General features: G+C 40.2%; 2 protein-coding genes across 3 annotated transcripts in view; both read left to right on the forward strand.

Moving 5' to 3' along the window:
• Positions 1-5,732, forward strand: part of LOC115157101 (hypoxanthine-guanine phosphoribosyltransferase) — a 34,937-nt gene extending 29,205 nt beyond the window's left edge. Inside the window, exons 7-10 of the mRNA XM_029705034.1 lie at positions 3,979-4,061; positions 4,227-4,273; positions 4,493-4,569; positions 4,957-5,732. Of these exons, the coding sequence (XP_029560894.1) occupies positions 3,979-4,061; positions 4,227-4,273; positions 4,493-4,569; positions 4,957-5,004 (255 nt within the window). The 3' untranslated portion in view covers positions 5,005-5,732. The remainder of the gene's footprint in view (positions 1-3,978; positions 4,062-4,226; positions 4,274-4,492; positions 4,570-4,956) is intronic.
• A 2,073-nt stretch (positions 5,733-7,805) lies between these two features.
• LOC115157099 (rho GTPase-activating protein 21) overlaps positions 7,806-15,586 on the forward strand; it is a 66,909-nt gene continuing 59,128 nt past the window's right edge. Inside the window, exons 1-2 of one of the 2 annotated variants that reach the window (XM_029705028.1) lie at positions 7,806-8,168; positions 9,083-9,305. In XM_029705028.1, the coding sequence (XP_029560888.1) occupies positions 9,234-9,305 (72 nt within the window). In that variant the 5' untranslated portion in view covers positions 7,806-8,168; positions 9,083-9,233. The remainder of the gene's footprint in view (positions 8,169-9,082; positions 9,306-15,586) is intronic. The other variant, XM_029705029.1, reaches the window with a different exon arrangement.

Here is a 15,586-nt window from a genome sequence, read left to right on the forward strand (position 1 = left end):
AAATTATTGAATACATTTTAGCATAAGGCTGTAACGGAACAAAATGTGGAAAAGGGGAATGGGTCTGATTATTTTCCGAATGCGCACGGTAGCTTGTTTTTGGTCGCAGGTTTATGAATGGCTGAAGAATTACAACATTTACCTTGAGCTAACTGCAAATATAACTGCTGAGTGATTTGAAAAGTCTTTAAAAAGTCATAGTTAATCGATCAATAGTATAATAATACTATTAGAAAAACATTTTATCTTTAATTTACAATCTGTAGAAACTTTTAGAATGAAAGGTTCAGAACTTTTGTGAAACATCACAGCACACTTGAAAAATATATGGCTAATAGAAGAAATCAAAACTGGAAGGTGTTCAGAGATGAGGGAGGGGCTGAAGGGAGATGTAGGGTGCGAACAAAAAAACAAGATAACTAATGTAAAATATAGTGTGTCCATAAAATGTATATATAAGGTGGAAGTAGAAGCCAAAGTATTGTTGTCCATTTAGTTTACTCCAATTAGGGGGAGGGATGATGTGGTTAAGGAAAATAATAAAGAAGGAAAATATATAAAAAAATACTCTACCGGTCAAAAGCTTTAGGACACCTACTCATTGAAGGGTTTTTCTTAATTTGTAATATTTTCTACATTATAGAATAATAGTGAAGATATCAAAACTATGAAATAACACATATGGAATCATGTAGTAACCAAAAAGGTGTTAAACAAATAGCCACTCTTTGCCTTGATGACAGCTTTGCACACTCTTGGCATTCTCTCAACCATCTTCACCTGGAATGCTTTTCCAACAGTGTTGAAGGAGTTCCCACATATGCTGAGCACTAGTTGCCTGCTTTTCCTTCACTCTGCGGTCCAACTCATCCCAAACCATCTCAATTGGGTTGAGGTCGGGTGATTGTGGAGGCCAGGTCATGTGTTTAGTACTCCATCACTCACTTTCTTGGTCAAATAGCCCTTACACAGCCTGGAGCTGTGTTGGGTCATTGTCCTGTTGGAAAACAAATGCTAGTCCTACTAGGCGCAAACCAGATGGGATGGCGTATCGCTGCAGAATGCTGTGGTAGCCATGCTGGTTAAGTGTGCCTTAATTTTAAATACATCACAGACAGTGTCACCAGCAAAGCACCCCCACACCATAACACCACCTTCTCTATGCTTTACGGTGGGAATTACACATGCAGAGATCATCCGTTCACCCACACCGCGTCTCACAAAGACACGGTGATTGGAACCAAAATTCTCAAATATGGACTCCAAACCAAAGGACAAATTTCCAAGGGTGGCTGTATGAATCTCAAATCTACAGTGCCTTGCGAAAGTATTCGGCCCCCTTGAACTTTTCGACCTTTTGCCACATTTCAGGCTTCAAACATAAAGATATAAAACGTTATTTTTTTGTGAAGAATCAACCACAAGTGGAACACAATTATGAAGTGGAACGAAATTTATTGGATATTTCAAACTTTTATAACAAATAAAAAACTGAAAAATTGGCTGTGCAAAATTATTCAGCCCCTTTACTTTCAGTGCAGCAAACTCTCTCCAGAAGTTCAGTGAGGATCTCTGAATGATCCAATGTTGACCTAAATGACTAATGATGATAAAAATAATCCACCTGTGTGTAATCAAGTCTCCGTATAAATGCACCTGCTCTGTGATAGTCTCAGAGGTCCGTTTAAAGCGCAGAGAGCATCATGAAGAACAAGGAACACACCAGGCAGGTCCAAGATACTGTTGTGGAGAAGTTTAAAGCCGGATTTGGATACAAAAAGATTTCCCAAGCTTTAAACATCCCAAGGAGCACTGTGCAAGCGATAATATTGAAATGGAAGGAGTATCAGACCACTGCAAATCTACGAAGACCCGGCCGTCCCTCTAAACTTTCAGCTCACACAAGGAGAAGACTGATCAGAGATGCAGCCAAGAGGCCCATGATCACTCTGGATGAACTGCAGAGATCTACAGCTGAGGTGGGAGACTCTGTCCATAGGACAACAATCAGTCGTATACTGCACAAATCTGGCCTTTATGTAAGAGTGGCAAGAAGAAAGCCATTTCTTAAAGATATCCATAAAAAGTGTCGTTTAAAGTTTGCCACTAGCCACCTGGGAGACACACCAAACATGTGGAAGAAGGTGCTCTGGTCAGATGAAACCAAAATCGAACTTTTTGGCAACAATGCAAAACGTTATGTTTGGCGTAAAAGCAACACAGCTCATCACCCTGAACACACCATCCCCACTGTCAAACATGGTGGTGGCAGCATCATGGTTTGGCCCTGCTTTTCTTCAGCAGGGGCAGGGAAGATTGTTAAAATTGATGGGAAGATGGATGGAGCCAAATACAGGACCATTCTGGAAGAAAACCTGATGGAGTCTGCAAAAGACCTGAGACTGGGACGGAGATTTGTCTTCCAACAAGACAATGATCCAAAACATAAAGCAAAATCTACAATGGAATGGTTCACAAATAAACATATCCAGGTGTTAGAATGGCCAAGTCAAAGTCCAGACCTGAATCCAATCGAGAATCTGTGGAAAGAACTGAAAACTGCTGTTTACAAACGCTCTCCATCCAACCTCACTGAGCTCGAGCTGTTTTGCAAGGAGGAATGGGCAAAAATTTCAGTCTCTCGATGTGCAAAACTGATAGAGACATACCCCAAGCGACTTACAGCTGTAGTCACAGCAAAAGGTGGCGCTACAAAGTATTAACTTAAGGGGGCTGAATAATTTTGCACGCCCAATTTTTCAGTTTTTTATTTGTTAAAAAAGTTTGAAATATCCAATAAATTTCGTTCCACTTCATGATTGTGTCCCACTTGTTGTTGATTCTTCACAAAAAAATACAGTTTTATATATTTATGTTTGAAGCCTGAAATGTGGCAAAAGGTCGAAAAGTTCAAGGGGGCCGAATACTTTCGCAAGGCACTGTATTTGGATTTGTTTAACACTTTTTTGATTACTACATGATTCCATATGTGTTATTTCATAGTTTTGATGTCTTCACTATTATTCTACAATGTAGAAAATAGTAATAAATAAATAAAAACCCTTGAATGAGTAGGTGTTCTAAAACTTTTGATGGTAGTGTATATATTTAACAAAAAATATATGGGGGGTTGAAAATGATGCAGACAATTATATTGATATTAGCCACAATCTATCTGCAGTATTAAAGCTGATGTACCCCTAAAAAATATTGGAATGTATTTGGAAATACACAAATACATTGACTCAAATACAGGGGAGTGTATTTGAAAATAGTATTCGAAATACGTATTTGAAAATACTTTCAAATACAATTTGGGCGACTATTTGGTTTTTAGATAAAAACATTGAAATACTGAAATAAAAGTAAGTGTTTTGGGTTGTGTATTTGAACCTAGATCTGACACGCGCACACACACACACACACACACACACACACACACACACACACACACACACACACACACACACACACACACACACACACCCCCACACAACAATGAAGAAGGGTGGCTATGTGTCAGATTATGAATAGAGGGGCCACACAATAGAGCAGTGATCAGCTGACATAAACAAAGTCAGACAACAAGACACCAACATGGATCCGTGCCACAACTCTGGGAACCATAACAGCTTACCCCTCCACCCCAAACCGATGACTGAAACCACCTGTTTCACTAGAGGTGTTCAGGGTGACATTTCAGTCTAACCCTGGGTCACACTTTGGTTGTCCTCTCTTTCACTGTGGGCTCAGACTGCTCAGTGGGAACGGGGCTACACACTCAGTGTACACACACACACTCTTGCACGCATGCACATACATACACACACACACACACATGTATTTTTTAAAGCACTCTTATTTGTTAGTGTGAAATACCAGTGAGTTCTCAGCTTGGTGTATCTTTGACTTTGAGTGTTGACAGCTAGTCACATAGTCCTGCTGCTACAGTTGTTTTGTGTTTGTTGTCCTCTGCAGGCTATTGTAGACACAGGCAAGACAATGAAGACTCTCCTAAAACACGTGGAGGCCTTCAGGCCCAAGATGATCAAAGTAGCAGGGTGAGTCCTGGCATAAAACCACTAACACCACAACAGACCAGGTGACCTATGCTTAGTCACTAAATTCCATCTTTCCAGTCTAGACAGAAGAAATTAGCAGAGTTTCAGTGTGCTACAGGTAGGGATCATGCTTGTGTTGCATGTGCCTCCTGTGTTCTGTTTCAGTTTGCTGGTGAAGAGAGTGCCAAACAGTTCAGGATGTCTCCCAGATTGTATGTAGCAGTTCTATCCATTTTGCTTTTATGTTTCCATTATTATATGTTATATGTCCATGTAAGAATTATTTACTCATCTTATATTACCTGTAACATGACCAGTTACAGGTAATAGCTCAGTTTTAAATGGTCTGTTCACAAACAGATGGTTTGTTTGTTGTGTTGTGGGAACATTGCTGCAGTGCTAATCCTTCTGCCACATCTCTTCCATTTCAGATGTTGGTTTTGAGATACCCAATCGTTTTGTAGTTGGATATGCCTTGGACTACAATGAGTATTTCAGAGATCTCAATGTAAGTTCTTCTTTATTCAAAACTGATTTTAATTTTAGTGATGTACTTTACTGGGTCCTCATTCACCGCCCTGATTGGCTGATGGGATGTCTAGAGCACAACCCTCTTACCCAGATGAACAGTCATTGGTCTATTATAATCAGATCGCATTCTGACTTCATCATGTGGGCCAAAAGTTCCATCCCACCTGAACAGGCTGAAATTCCAGAATTTTCTTTTTAACAGCTCTTACAGAAAAAGGGCATTATCATAATTTTCACAATTTCAGAGTGTTATTTCGACCTCGAAGTGTGGGAATATCATCATAAAAAAACAGGAATCTATTTTTAACTGCACTGCTCCTTTAAAGCGCACTGATATTTGTCATATGACTTCCTTTTCCCTCAGCATATCTGTGTGATCAGTGAAAGCGGGAAGCTGAAATACAAGGTCTAAGAAGTGATGTTTATAGGATTCTGCAGAGGAAGTGTTTCCACAAGAAGCTTGGACACTTCTCATGAGAGGCCATGCAGTAACAACGGTTATCAAACCCAAAGACCCTCACTCTCGCTCTTTGCTGGTTGCCACACCTCAGGGCCTACCCATAGACCATTGGACTCGTTGCATAATAATTAGAACCTCCATAGTTATTTTTATAACAAAGCTGTGAACCTGTGATGTACTGTTACAATGTTCATGAAATCTGTCTTGTGTTGATGAAAAATATATAATGAACAGACATTTTTATGTAGAATTTGTAGCCAACAATGTTTCAGTTTAGTGACATTTGTTTATCTCAACTTACTGCTACTGTATTTTGTGGGACACATTTGGCCCATGTAAAGGTGGGCACCGTCCGGTAGATTGAATTAAAAAAATACAATAATAATAATAATGTTTTATCGTCACATACATCGGATAGGGGCAGCAAAATGTGTTGTTTTACAGGGTCAGCCATAGTACTGCGCCTCTGGCGCAAATTAGGGTTAAGTTCCTTGCTGAAGGGCACATTGACCGATGCCATTTGTTCATATTAATTCCTACTGTCCATTTAATTCAAATTCAGCTGCTTTTCTGATGAAATGGAATTGCACTGTATTGTGAGGAGAACGTATTTCACCGCCATTGGTCATCTCATTAATTATTTAATAAACTTAAATTAACCTATGCTGTATAACAGGGTATGAGACATTGCAATGAGGTTTGTTCTTTCTGCATAGTAAATAGTGTCTTTTTGTATGCTTTTGATACTTTACTGTAGAGGTTCTGACAAGATAGAAACCCACTGTACACATCTCCATGAGGCCTAGTTTCTTGTTTTTTTTTACATAAAGTTCTGAAGTCTTACTTTATTCAACCAAAATGTTCTTGTGATGAGCATTAATGTAGTATACCATAGTCATGGCATATTTAATATCCCTGAGATACTATTACATGACAACACAACTCTAAAATTGTTGTCCTCATTTTCTGTCCCTGGACAAACAAGGAGTCATTCTACACTGAGTATAGCAAGCATTAGGAACACCTTCCTAATATTGAGCTGCATGGACTACAATGTGTCGAAAGCGTTCTACAGGGATGCTGGCCCATGTTGACTTCAATACATTACAAACCAGTGTGCCTGGCACCTACCATACCCCATTCAAAGGGCCTTATCTTTTGTTTTGACCATTCACCATCTGATGGCACACACACACACAATCCATGTCTCAAGGCTTAAAAATATGTATCCTCCCCTGCATCTACACTGATTGAAGTGGATTTAACAAGTGACATCAATAAGGGATCATAGCTTTCACCTAAGTCTATGTCATGAAAAGAGCAGGAGTTCTTTATTTTTTTCTCCCAATTTCAATTATGATCTTGTCTCGTCGCTGCAACTCCCCAACAGGCTTGGGAGAGGCAAAGGTCGAGTCATGCGTCCTCCGAAACATGACCCGCCAAATCACGTTTCTTAACACCCATCCACTTAACCTGGAAGCCAGCTGCACCAATGTGTCGGAGGAAATACCTTTCAACTGACGACCAGAGTCAGCCTGCAGGCGCCCGGCCCGCCACAAGGAGTCACTAGAGCGCGTTGAGCCAAGTAAAGCCCTCCCGCCCAAACCCTCAACTAACCCGGACGACACTGGGCCAATTGTGAGCCGCCCTATGGGACTCCCGGTCACGGCCGGTTGTGACACAGCCTGGGATCAAACTAACTCTTATTGTATTCAATAAGTGATGGCCTCTCCATATAAAACTGAGCCATCTGAGATTACTCTAGGCCTACCTCTTCCAGATGTTTATTATTTTGGTTATATCATGTTTCTTACACCTCTAAAATACAGCCGACATGCCCTGTGTATTCACTATTTAGCTATATAAGAATGCTTTCTAACCACCACTGTCCTTGGCAGAACAGTTGGAAGTAGAACTCACAGCCGTTGGAAGTAGAACTGGCCAGGGCAGTATTGTGAATGTCCCCTGGCCAGGATGACAAAGGTCCTTGACAAAGGTCACCAATCCCAGGAACAGGTGGCCCCTTCTGTTGGGAGGAATGAATGGGACATTTGTCTTGGCCCTGAAAACACAGCAGTTTTTAGTCCCTCCTTTCTCGTTTATGTGTGTACGTGTGTGAGTATGCGTAAAATGTAATAAACCACGACACAGACCATGTCATTTGAATTCTGCACTGATCTAACCAAACAGATCGAAGTATTAAAGGTTAAACTAGCGCCAATGTCAAATTACCAAAAAAAGTAAAACAGAAAAACCTTAACCTAAAATGCTGTAATTCCAGTATAATTCAGTCGGAGAGCCCAGCCAGTGTATGCCAGATTTTACTGTGGAGGAAAACCAGAGGGTAATGATGATTGTGTTGATGATTATGGTGGGTAGGGGGAACTGTGCATGCCTCTCTCATTCTCTCTCTTTTTCCCCTACAGTGGGAATACACATTCCACTGCCACTGCCATACACATGCCAAACCCTTCTCACCCCACTTTGAACCAGCCACCATGTGACTCTTGTAATCTAGCCAAGCAGTTGCTGTTGTTGTATGAGTGTTTGTGTGTGATAGAGAGAGATGCCGACAGACACAGGGTGGCTCACAGTTGAGTAGTTTGACCAGTATTGATGTCTGATACAAGCAGCACAAACTGGGAAGTTATCTTGAGGTTTTATACAAACTTTTAAAATCAAACTTTTCAAAGTGATCATGTTGCAACAGGCAGATTTCAGAACAAATGTTTTTTTTTTTTTGAAAGTCCAAAAATGTCCTGCCTCATTGGAATAACAAAAACACAACTTTTGTGGATGAGGTACTCTTGCGACTTTGTAATGAGTTATACGATTGGTCAAGTTTAAAAGCGGAAGTTACTACATTGATTGTGATTGGCGCTGGCGAAAGGAGGATGATCTTTGGGATTCGGGAACGGTGGAAGCAAAATTCCAATTTCCAGCAGCCGCGTGTGGTCTCCCTGGAGTTGGGCTGGGATACTTTGAAAACAACTGTGTATTTCGTGAGGATATTGAAATATGATCGAAACTTCTACAGGATCAAAAGATTTTTGTATTTTTTTTAATGGGAAATAAATACTTTCCAACACAGTATGTAACGTCGCTTTTCACAACAGGTAGGTTGTCCCATTATTAGCATGCTAGCTAGTAGTTAACCTCACATTGCACCGATAGGCAGTTTTTTATTATTATTATCGCCAACGACAAGCTACTGAAGAATAGCTAGCTAAACAGGTTCCACATAAGGTTGGAAAGTTTCTTAGTTACATTACAAAGTTACACTTATGAGAACCCTGGTGTATCGTGTCATGTAATTTTAACGTTCACTCACCCCGCAACGAAGTTGTTGTTTGTTGAAGAAACTTTGTTTGACTTAGTATTGATCAGAGCCAGCTAACATTAGCAGATTAGCTGCTTCAAGTTAGCCGGCCAGCCAGGACACTGTGAGGGCAGAAGGAACATCGGCGACCAACGACATCCCTGTCTTTTGTTTGCCACTTGACATATTTTATACTTGATCTGATTAGAAAATATGTTCACAGTTAGAAAGGTGACCAGTGAAATACGTTCGTTAGCCAGCTAGTTCATGTATTTTCGTTCTCGTTCCATTGTTAACCGAATACGAGAACAACCTACTACTTTTGTATAAATTCTGTTAAAACTTGGTTGCATCGAAGCTAGAGATCAACAGGGTGGCGCGTTTTGCCTCACTTGTCCGCTAGCGAGTCTCGTCGATCGCCTTCTCCTGCCCACTTGTTGCTTCTGGTGGTAACGTTAATCATTCATACGGTAGTTTTGCTGAAAGTTGATACTGATACTTGATACTTCAAACATTAGCTTGCTATCATGTTCACATGTTTATCAATGTTGTGATTATATAATAAAAAACAATTGATTAAAAAAAGTTGGTGCCCTCTAAAATGGGATTATACAGTAATGACATAGCTAAACAAAACAAGTGTGTTTTGTGTTTTCATACAGCAGTAGCTAGCTAACGCAATTCGTTCAAATAATCTTGTTTCACATTCAGCTCAACCATTTGGACCAAAGACTAGATAAAGGATGGCTGTGTGAACTGGAGAGACGAGCCCTACTTGGAGGACTCTACTGCTGTCTATTTGGTGGGATCTATAGCTTTCCATGTGGACACTAAATGATTGTCACCTCTTGCGTGAAGTGAAATGATGGCGTCACATTGGAAAGGTCCATGCGATGAAGAGGACGAGAGACTGACCAGATCCTCTTTGTGCGAGGTACATAAGCCCCACTCACATTCATGCCCTAAATTCCAACAGCTTACACCCCCCCCCCCCCCCCCCCCCCCCCACACACACACACACATTAAAGGTTGTTTTTGGGGTGACCCTAAACTCTTGTCATGGAAATTGGGGTCCTGGAGATTATTCATTAGATGTAAGCTCTGTGCCCTCTAAAACACAAACCATTTGCAAATCTGTTTCTTGGTGTTGTCTCTTTGAGGACAATACACCAATCCATAATATGTGTTGTGAATTGCATGCCATTTCTATTTGGAGTTTGTATTGACCATCGATGGGGAAATCAATAGAAAACACTGGGAGAATTGTTTCTGGCAGATTTTCTGTCCATGTTGGACACATAGTTTAGAAAAGCCTTCACAACAATCTGAGAATATGCCTACCTCATCCGCCCATATAGTGGGCCTCATTTTAACATGAATCTCCAGGTGTTCATGTCACATCCGCTCTTTTATTATCTCTCTAGTCTGTTCCTCTTCAATGTTTTTCCTTTCGCCAACCCCCCCACGTTCCCCCCTCTAGTTCTCTACAATCCTATATTCTCCAATTCTCTGCATCATGTCCTACTCTCGCTGTCATCTAGTCTCCCTCTGTTTCTTATTCTCTCCCATTCACAACTCTTTCTTCAGATTCTCATTATGTTTTGACTTGAATTGGCCCCATTCACAAGCAGTAGAGCAGTATTATAGCATACCTGTATTGTTGTGTGTGATTAGGCAACAACCTTTACACTCACTCCTTCCTGTTTGGTGTGGGAGACTTTCCTGAAAGGGTTGACACTTCAGCACAGCTGCTTGTAGTTGTTGTTATTGCCCCCCTCTGCGTTGTTTGGCCCTGGGAAGTGAGAAGGCACTCCATTGGTGCTTGGTAATAAATGTAGAGAGCACTCATTGCTGGTGATGCCAAGGGTGTTTTTCTGAGACCTTTCACTCAGAACAAATGATCATCAAAGTACAAAGATAGTTGAAGCTGAAAGTGAGCCTGCCCATCCATCCTCTGTTCCTTACTGCAGATAGGGGTGTGACGGTCATGGCATTTTGGATGACGGTAATTGAGCCAAAGTTGTTTGTAAAAATGTTTGCCCACATTTTCTCCTTCCCTCCTGACTGCATGTGCTGCCATAGAAATATAATTATTTCATTATATTTCTATGTGTGCTGCTGCTGCACCTTGCTTTCACCTTTCTATGCATGCTCGTTTGCTACAACACCTTGCTTGTTTCAGCTAGGAGCAACAACATTTCATCATATTGTTAAGAGTCCATGTTATCGCAGAAACTCACTCAATGAATGCACAGCCGTACTGTCTTCAGTTAGCTGTTTGTTCCAAATGATAATGATTTTTTTTTTTTATATATATATTTTTTTACAGGTATGACAGTTATTTTATTGTCATGATAGTCTGCATCATAACCATCGGTTGGTTATACAGTAATTGTGCCTGCCTTAATTGTAGTAATTGGAAAGGTCAACATTTTGTTTCATGGGCTGTTACTTCTGAAGTAGGCTCAGACACCTCAAGTTTCATCCTCAATAGTTTGACTGTTCTCCATTTAGTTTGAGGTCTCCTTTTACACTGTAGGTTGTCTGTCATCTGAATGAAGACCTTTGTCTAAAAGTCTTCAGCCCACGCTCCTTTCGAGTGGAAGGTCACCTATTTATAGGCTCTGCAGAATTCGGGACACATCATTGGCATGGCTCCTTCCCCTTTAATCTAATATTCAACCCTCCATTTCAGCCTTTTCCTCTCTGTTGAGTAGAGTCTGAGGGAGAGTGGGGTTAAAATGGGTAAAACCAATAGAACAGTGAAAGCTATAGGTTAGTTAATCATAAACTATTCCCACATTATAATTACACATGAATGCCTTAATAGTTTCAGTTTAGGTAGAAAATCCACAGCTAAAACCTTTTAGACTTTCAATATTACGCAAACTGTTTTAGAAATGTTATCATTGGGCATCCCCTTTTTAAATATTTGTATCCCTGTAATCAGACTACCCCACAGTCCCACACTAGGTTACTAATTAATGTGCTTTTTTTGGAGCTGGAAACCCCCTGGAGGGTGTCTACAGGACTTACTGGAAATGATGACAGGAAGTTGACAGGCTTTGATTAATTGATTTAAGAACAAACTCCTGAGTGTGTGTGTATGTTACAGTGCCTTCAGAAATTATGCTTACCCCTTGACCTTTTCCACGTTTTGTTGTGTTACAGCCTGAATTTAAAATGGGTTACATTGAGATTTTGTGTCACTGTCCTACCTCATAATGTCAAAGTGAACTTGTTTTCAGAAATGTTTACTAATTCATGAATTAAATTAAAGGCTGAAACGTCTCAAGTCAATAAGTATTCCACTCCTTTGTTATGGCAAGCCTAAATATGTTCAGGACTAAAAATTTGCTTAACAAGTCACATAATAATTTGCATGGACTCTGTGTGCAATAATAGTGTTTAACATGATTTTAGAATTACTACCTCATCTCTGTACCCCACACAAACAATTATCTGTAAGGTCCCTCAGTTGAGCAGTGCATTTCAACCACAAAGACCAGGGAGGTTTTCCAATGCCTCACAAAGGAGAACACCTATTGGTAGATGGGTAAAATAATAAAGAAGACATTGAATATCCCTTTTAAGCATGGTAAAGTTATGAATTACACTTTGGATGGTGTATCAATACACCCAGTCACTACAAAGATACAGACGTCCTTCCTAACTCTTTTGCCGGAGAGGAAGGAAGCCGCTCAGGGATTTGACCATGAGGCCAATGGTGACTTTAAGATAATTCGAGGTTAATGGCTGTGATAGGGGATAACTGAGGATGGATCAACAACATAAATGAAAGAAGCCTGTACAGAATAAATATTATTCCAAAACATGATTATTATTTTTTGTTTCAATAAGGCACGAAGTAAAACTGCCGAAAATTGTGGCAAAGAAATTAACTTTATGTCCTGAATACAAAGCGTTATGTTTGGGGCAAATACAACACATCACTGAGAACCACTCTTCATATTTTCAAGCATGGTGGAGGGGTGCATCATGTTATGGGTATGCTTGTCATTGGCAAGGACTAGGGAGTTTATTTAGTACACAAAGAAATGGAATAGAGATAAGCACAAGCAAAATCCTAGAGGAAAACTTGGTTCAGTTTTCTTTCTAACAGACACTGGGAGACATTCACTTTTCAGCAGGACAATAACCTAAAATACAAGGCCAAATATGCACTGGAGATGCTTACCAAGATGACATTGAATATTCCTGAGTGGTCTAGTTACTGTTTTGACTTAAATTGGCTTGAAAATCTATGGCAAGACTGATCAACAACCAATTTGAGAGCTTAAAGATAAAAAATAAAAAAAATTCTAAATATTGTACAATCCAGGTGTGCAAAGCTCTTTAGAGACTTACCCAGAAAGGTAATTGCAGCCAAAGGTGATTGTAACATGTATTGACTCAGGGTTGTGAATACTTACGTAAATTAGATTTCTGTATTTCATTTAATACATTTTCAAAGAATTCTAAAACATGTTTTCACTTTCTCATTATGGGGTGTTGTGTATAGATTTAATTGAATCAATTTTGAATTCAGGCTATAACACAACAAAATGTGGAATAAGTCGAGGGGGGTATGAATATTTTCTTTAGGAACTGTATTTACTTTTACCTCTGAAGGTACAGTCCTTTAACCTCAGGTCAGGCTCACTTTATCTCCAAGAGGACGCCCGTGGCTTACTACAGCTTGATGATACATCCCTGACTTTCAATTGAAGGAAACATATTTTTCATGATTGGCAGCACTGGTAGTGATAAGCCTACTACATCATACATATCCCTTTTTTCTTATAGGCCTAGAAAAATGTGACTTTGCTTGACATTGTCAAAAAGAAGTGAGTGGGGGGAAAACAAGCCGGTTCCCCAGTCACAGTCAAAGCAGGTTCTGCTCTTCAAGCACTTCTTCCAGGGCATACAATTAACTTTTTGATCCACCGGCCAAATATTTTTCCCCGGCTAAAATTTCACCAACAATACACAGAAAACCCGATGAGAGTTCTTTTAATGTTTCTTAAACAATAAATGTATCAAAAGTAATAAGTCATGTGGTATATTATTTAATTACATTTTTTGTGACCGGAGTCTTTAAAATATCACAGATGAGTCCCAGAGGAAAACACTCGAGTCATGTTTGTGCCTATGAGGTCTGCTTAGTCTATTATATAGAAAGCCATTTTTCTCAACTTACCCCTCACTGATATTTGAGAGTAAACCGTTGTGTAGCTAGAACAGAAGAGACATAGTATAGTGATGCATCCAGTCTAGCTATTCTCCATGGTCAGTAGTGTGTCATTAGTGAATGGGATGTTTTTCTCTGAGGAGCCCTGACCATTAAAGGCTCTAGTAGGCATATCCTCCTCTCCCGTGATCTGTACCTCATTAAAGCCCATGGCTTAACTAGTTTAGCAGCCATTTACAGAGCATCATATGGCAGTCTGATGGATAACGGAAGGGAAAATTGATCTTCAATTGGATAGAGGGTGGCTCTTACTTCCTGTAGGCTTTGTGTTGTCTGTTACGTTCAGTCTCTGGTAAATATAGAGATGGGGTTAGCTTAGGCTATGTTATCCTTTTTGTCTTCTCCGTTCCACTTTAAGGCTGGACACTGAGAAATGTGTAAACTGTAACACTGTGTAAAGTCTCTCTTGCATAATTAACCCCGCCTTTTTAATGGCACTCCTAATCAACAAGTCAGTCAGACTACTATTTCAATGAACTGAATGAGTTCATTGATGGCGGCTGTAAAACCTAATATGTTTCTATTAGACTCCCATCACATTACAAAGCCAGATGGCCAGTGTAATGTCTCAAGGGTGAGGAGTTTGGGTGTGCATGTTTACTCTACTGCTGGTTGTGTATGCTTTTTTTTTTTTGAAGGCTTAATACTTCTGCATGGTGGAAAACAATTGTCTTGACATTGTGTATTTGTGCCAGCCAACCTTTGTTCAATCAATTTCAGCACTACGATAGTGGAGAGCACTGTGCAGTGGGCACAGCATGACTGTGGCTCACAGAAGATCTGAAGGGGCTGCCTTTCCCATACCAGGAACAACCACTCACTCATAGTTAAGGCAAGAGGTGCTTGGCTGAGAAGTCACGCCAAGCTCAACCCCAATTGTCCCAGAAATGTTCCTTCCTCTAGGCTGTCAAATATCTCATGTTCCTTTCAAACGATCTTTCGGCACGTGATGTGGTAGGTCCTAAACATCTTAAAAGGCCAGATATCACAGGATGGGGCAACTCCCTTCTGCACCAAGATTACAGGTACTGTCTGTAAAATTGTATTACATATTAGGCTACATAACATGTACAAGGTATGTGGGTAACTAATGATACTCAAGTTAGTTAGCACCAGCATTACTAGACTGAAACATCCCAGGCAAACTCACACCAGAGGCCCTCTGCAGCATCATCTCAGGCTTTTCACAGTGAAGTGCTTGGTTTAGACTGGATGTGGTGTAGAATTTGGCAGCCCACAGAGAGATTTGCTTTTTCACACATTGAGGTCTGATGTATTTAGGCCTGATGTCTTGTGGTCTGTGCAGTGTGTCATGGTGTGAAGTCATCGGAGTCTCTAAACATAGGGGCCATGCGTCAGTGTTTTCGCATACTTGTGAAAGACTAACAAGAGATAATTGCCTTCATCCCTTCTTTGTTTGAAAAAAATACTAGCTGTTTGAAAATGCATGGAGAACAGTCGTGGTCCAGGCTTAGCTTAGTACCGAAGTGCGTGTGTTGTAGTTTTTGTGGCTTGGAGGGATGGGCCACATCCTCAACCTTACAAATGACCATAACCACTCCGTGTTCTAATATGCCAGTACAAGTATGCCGGAGGCATTGTTGGATAACGATGCCAGATAATGTTTTAAACCACAATAGGGATGTCCCCGACTAAAAAATAAAATATCATATAAAAAAGAGTAATCTTTAGACCAATTTATTGGTCTGCATTTTTAATGGTGTATTTTTCCATATATTGACACATTCTATTTGTTTTAATCAAATCAATTATATTCACTGAGCTGGTCTGATGCTTTAAGAAAACTGTTTGATTAAATAATTAAAACACACAAATGACTAGAGGAAGTCCAACTGGCAATTGATTTGATTCTGCAGGGCCGGGATCAGACTTTTTGCCCTGTGTAAAAAAAAAAAAAAAAAGACAGCAGTGTGTCTCTCTCTCTCTCTCGCCTCCCTGCTGCA

This window comes from Salmo trutta, chromosome 21, assembly GCF_901001165.1.
Source record: "Salmo trutta chromosome 21, fSalTru1.1, whole genome shotgun sequence".
In the NCBI taxonomy this organism is placed as follows: domain Eukaryota; kingdom Metazoa; phylum Chordata; class Actinopteri; order Salmoniformes; family Salmonidae; genus Salmo; species Salmo trutta.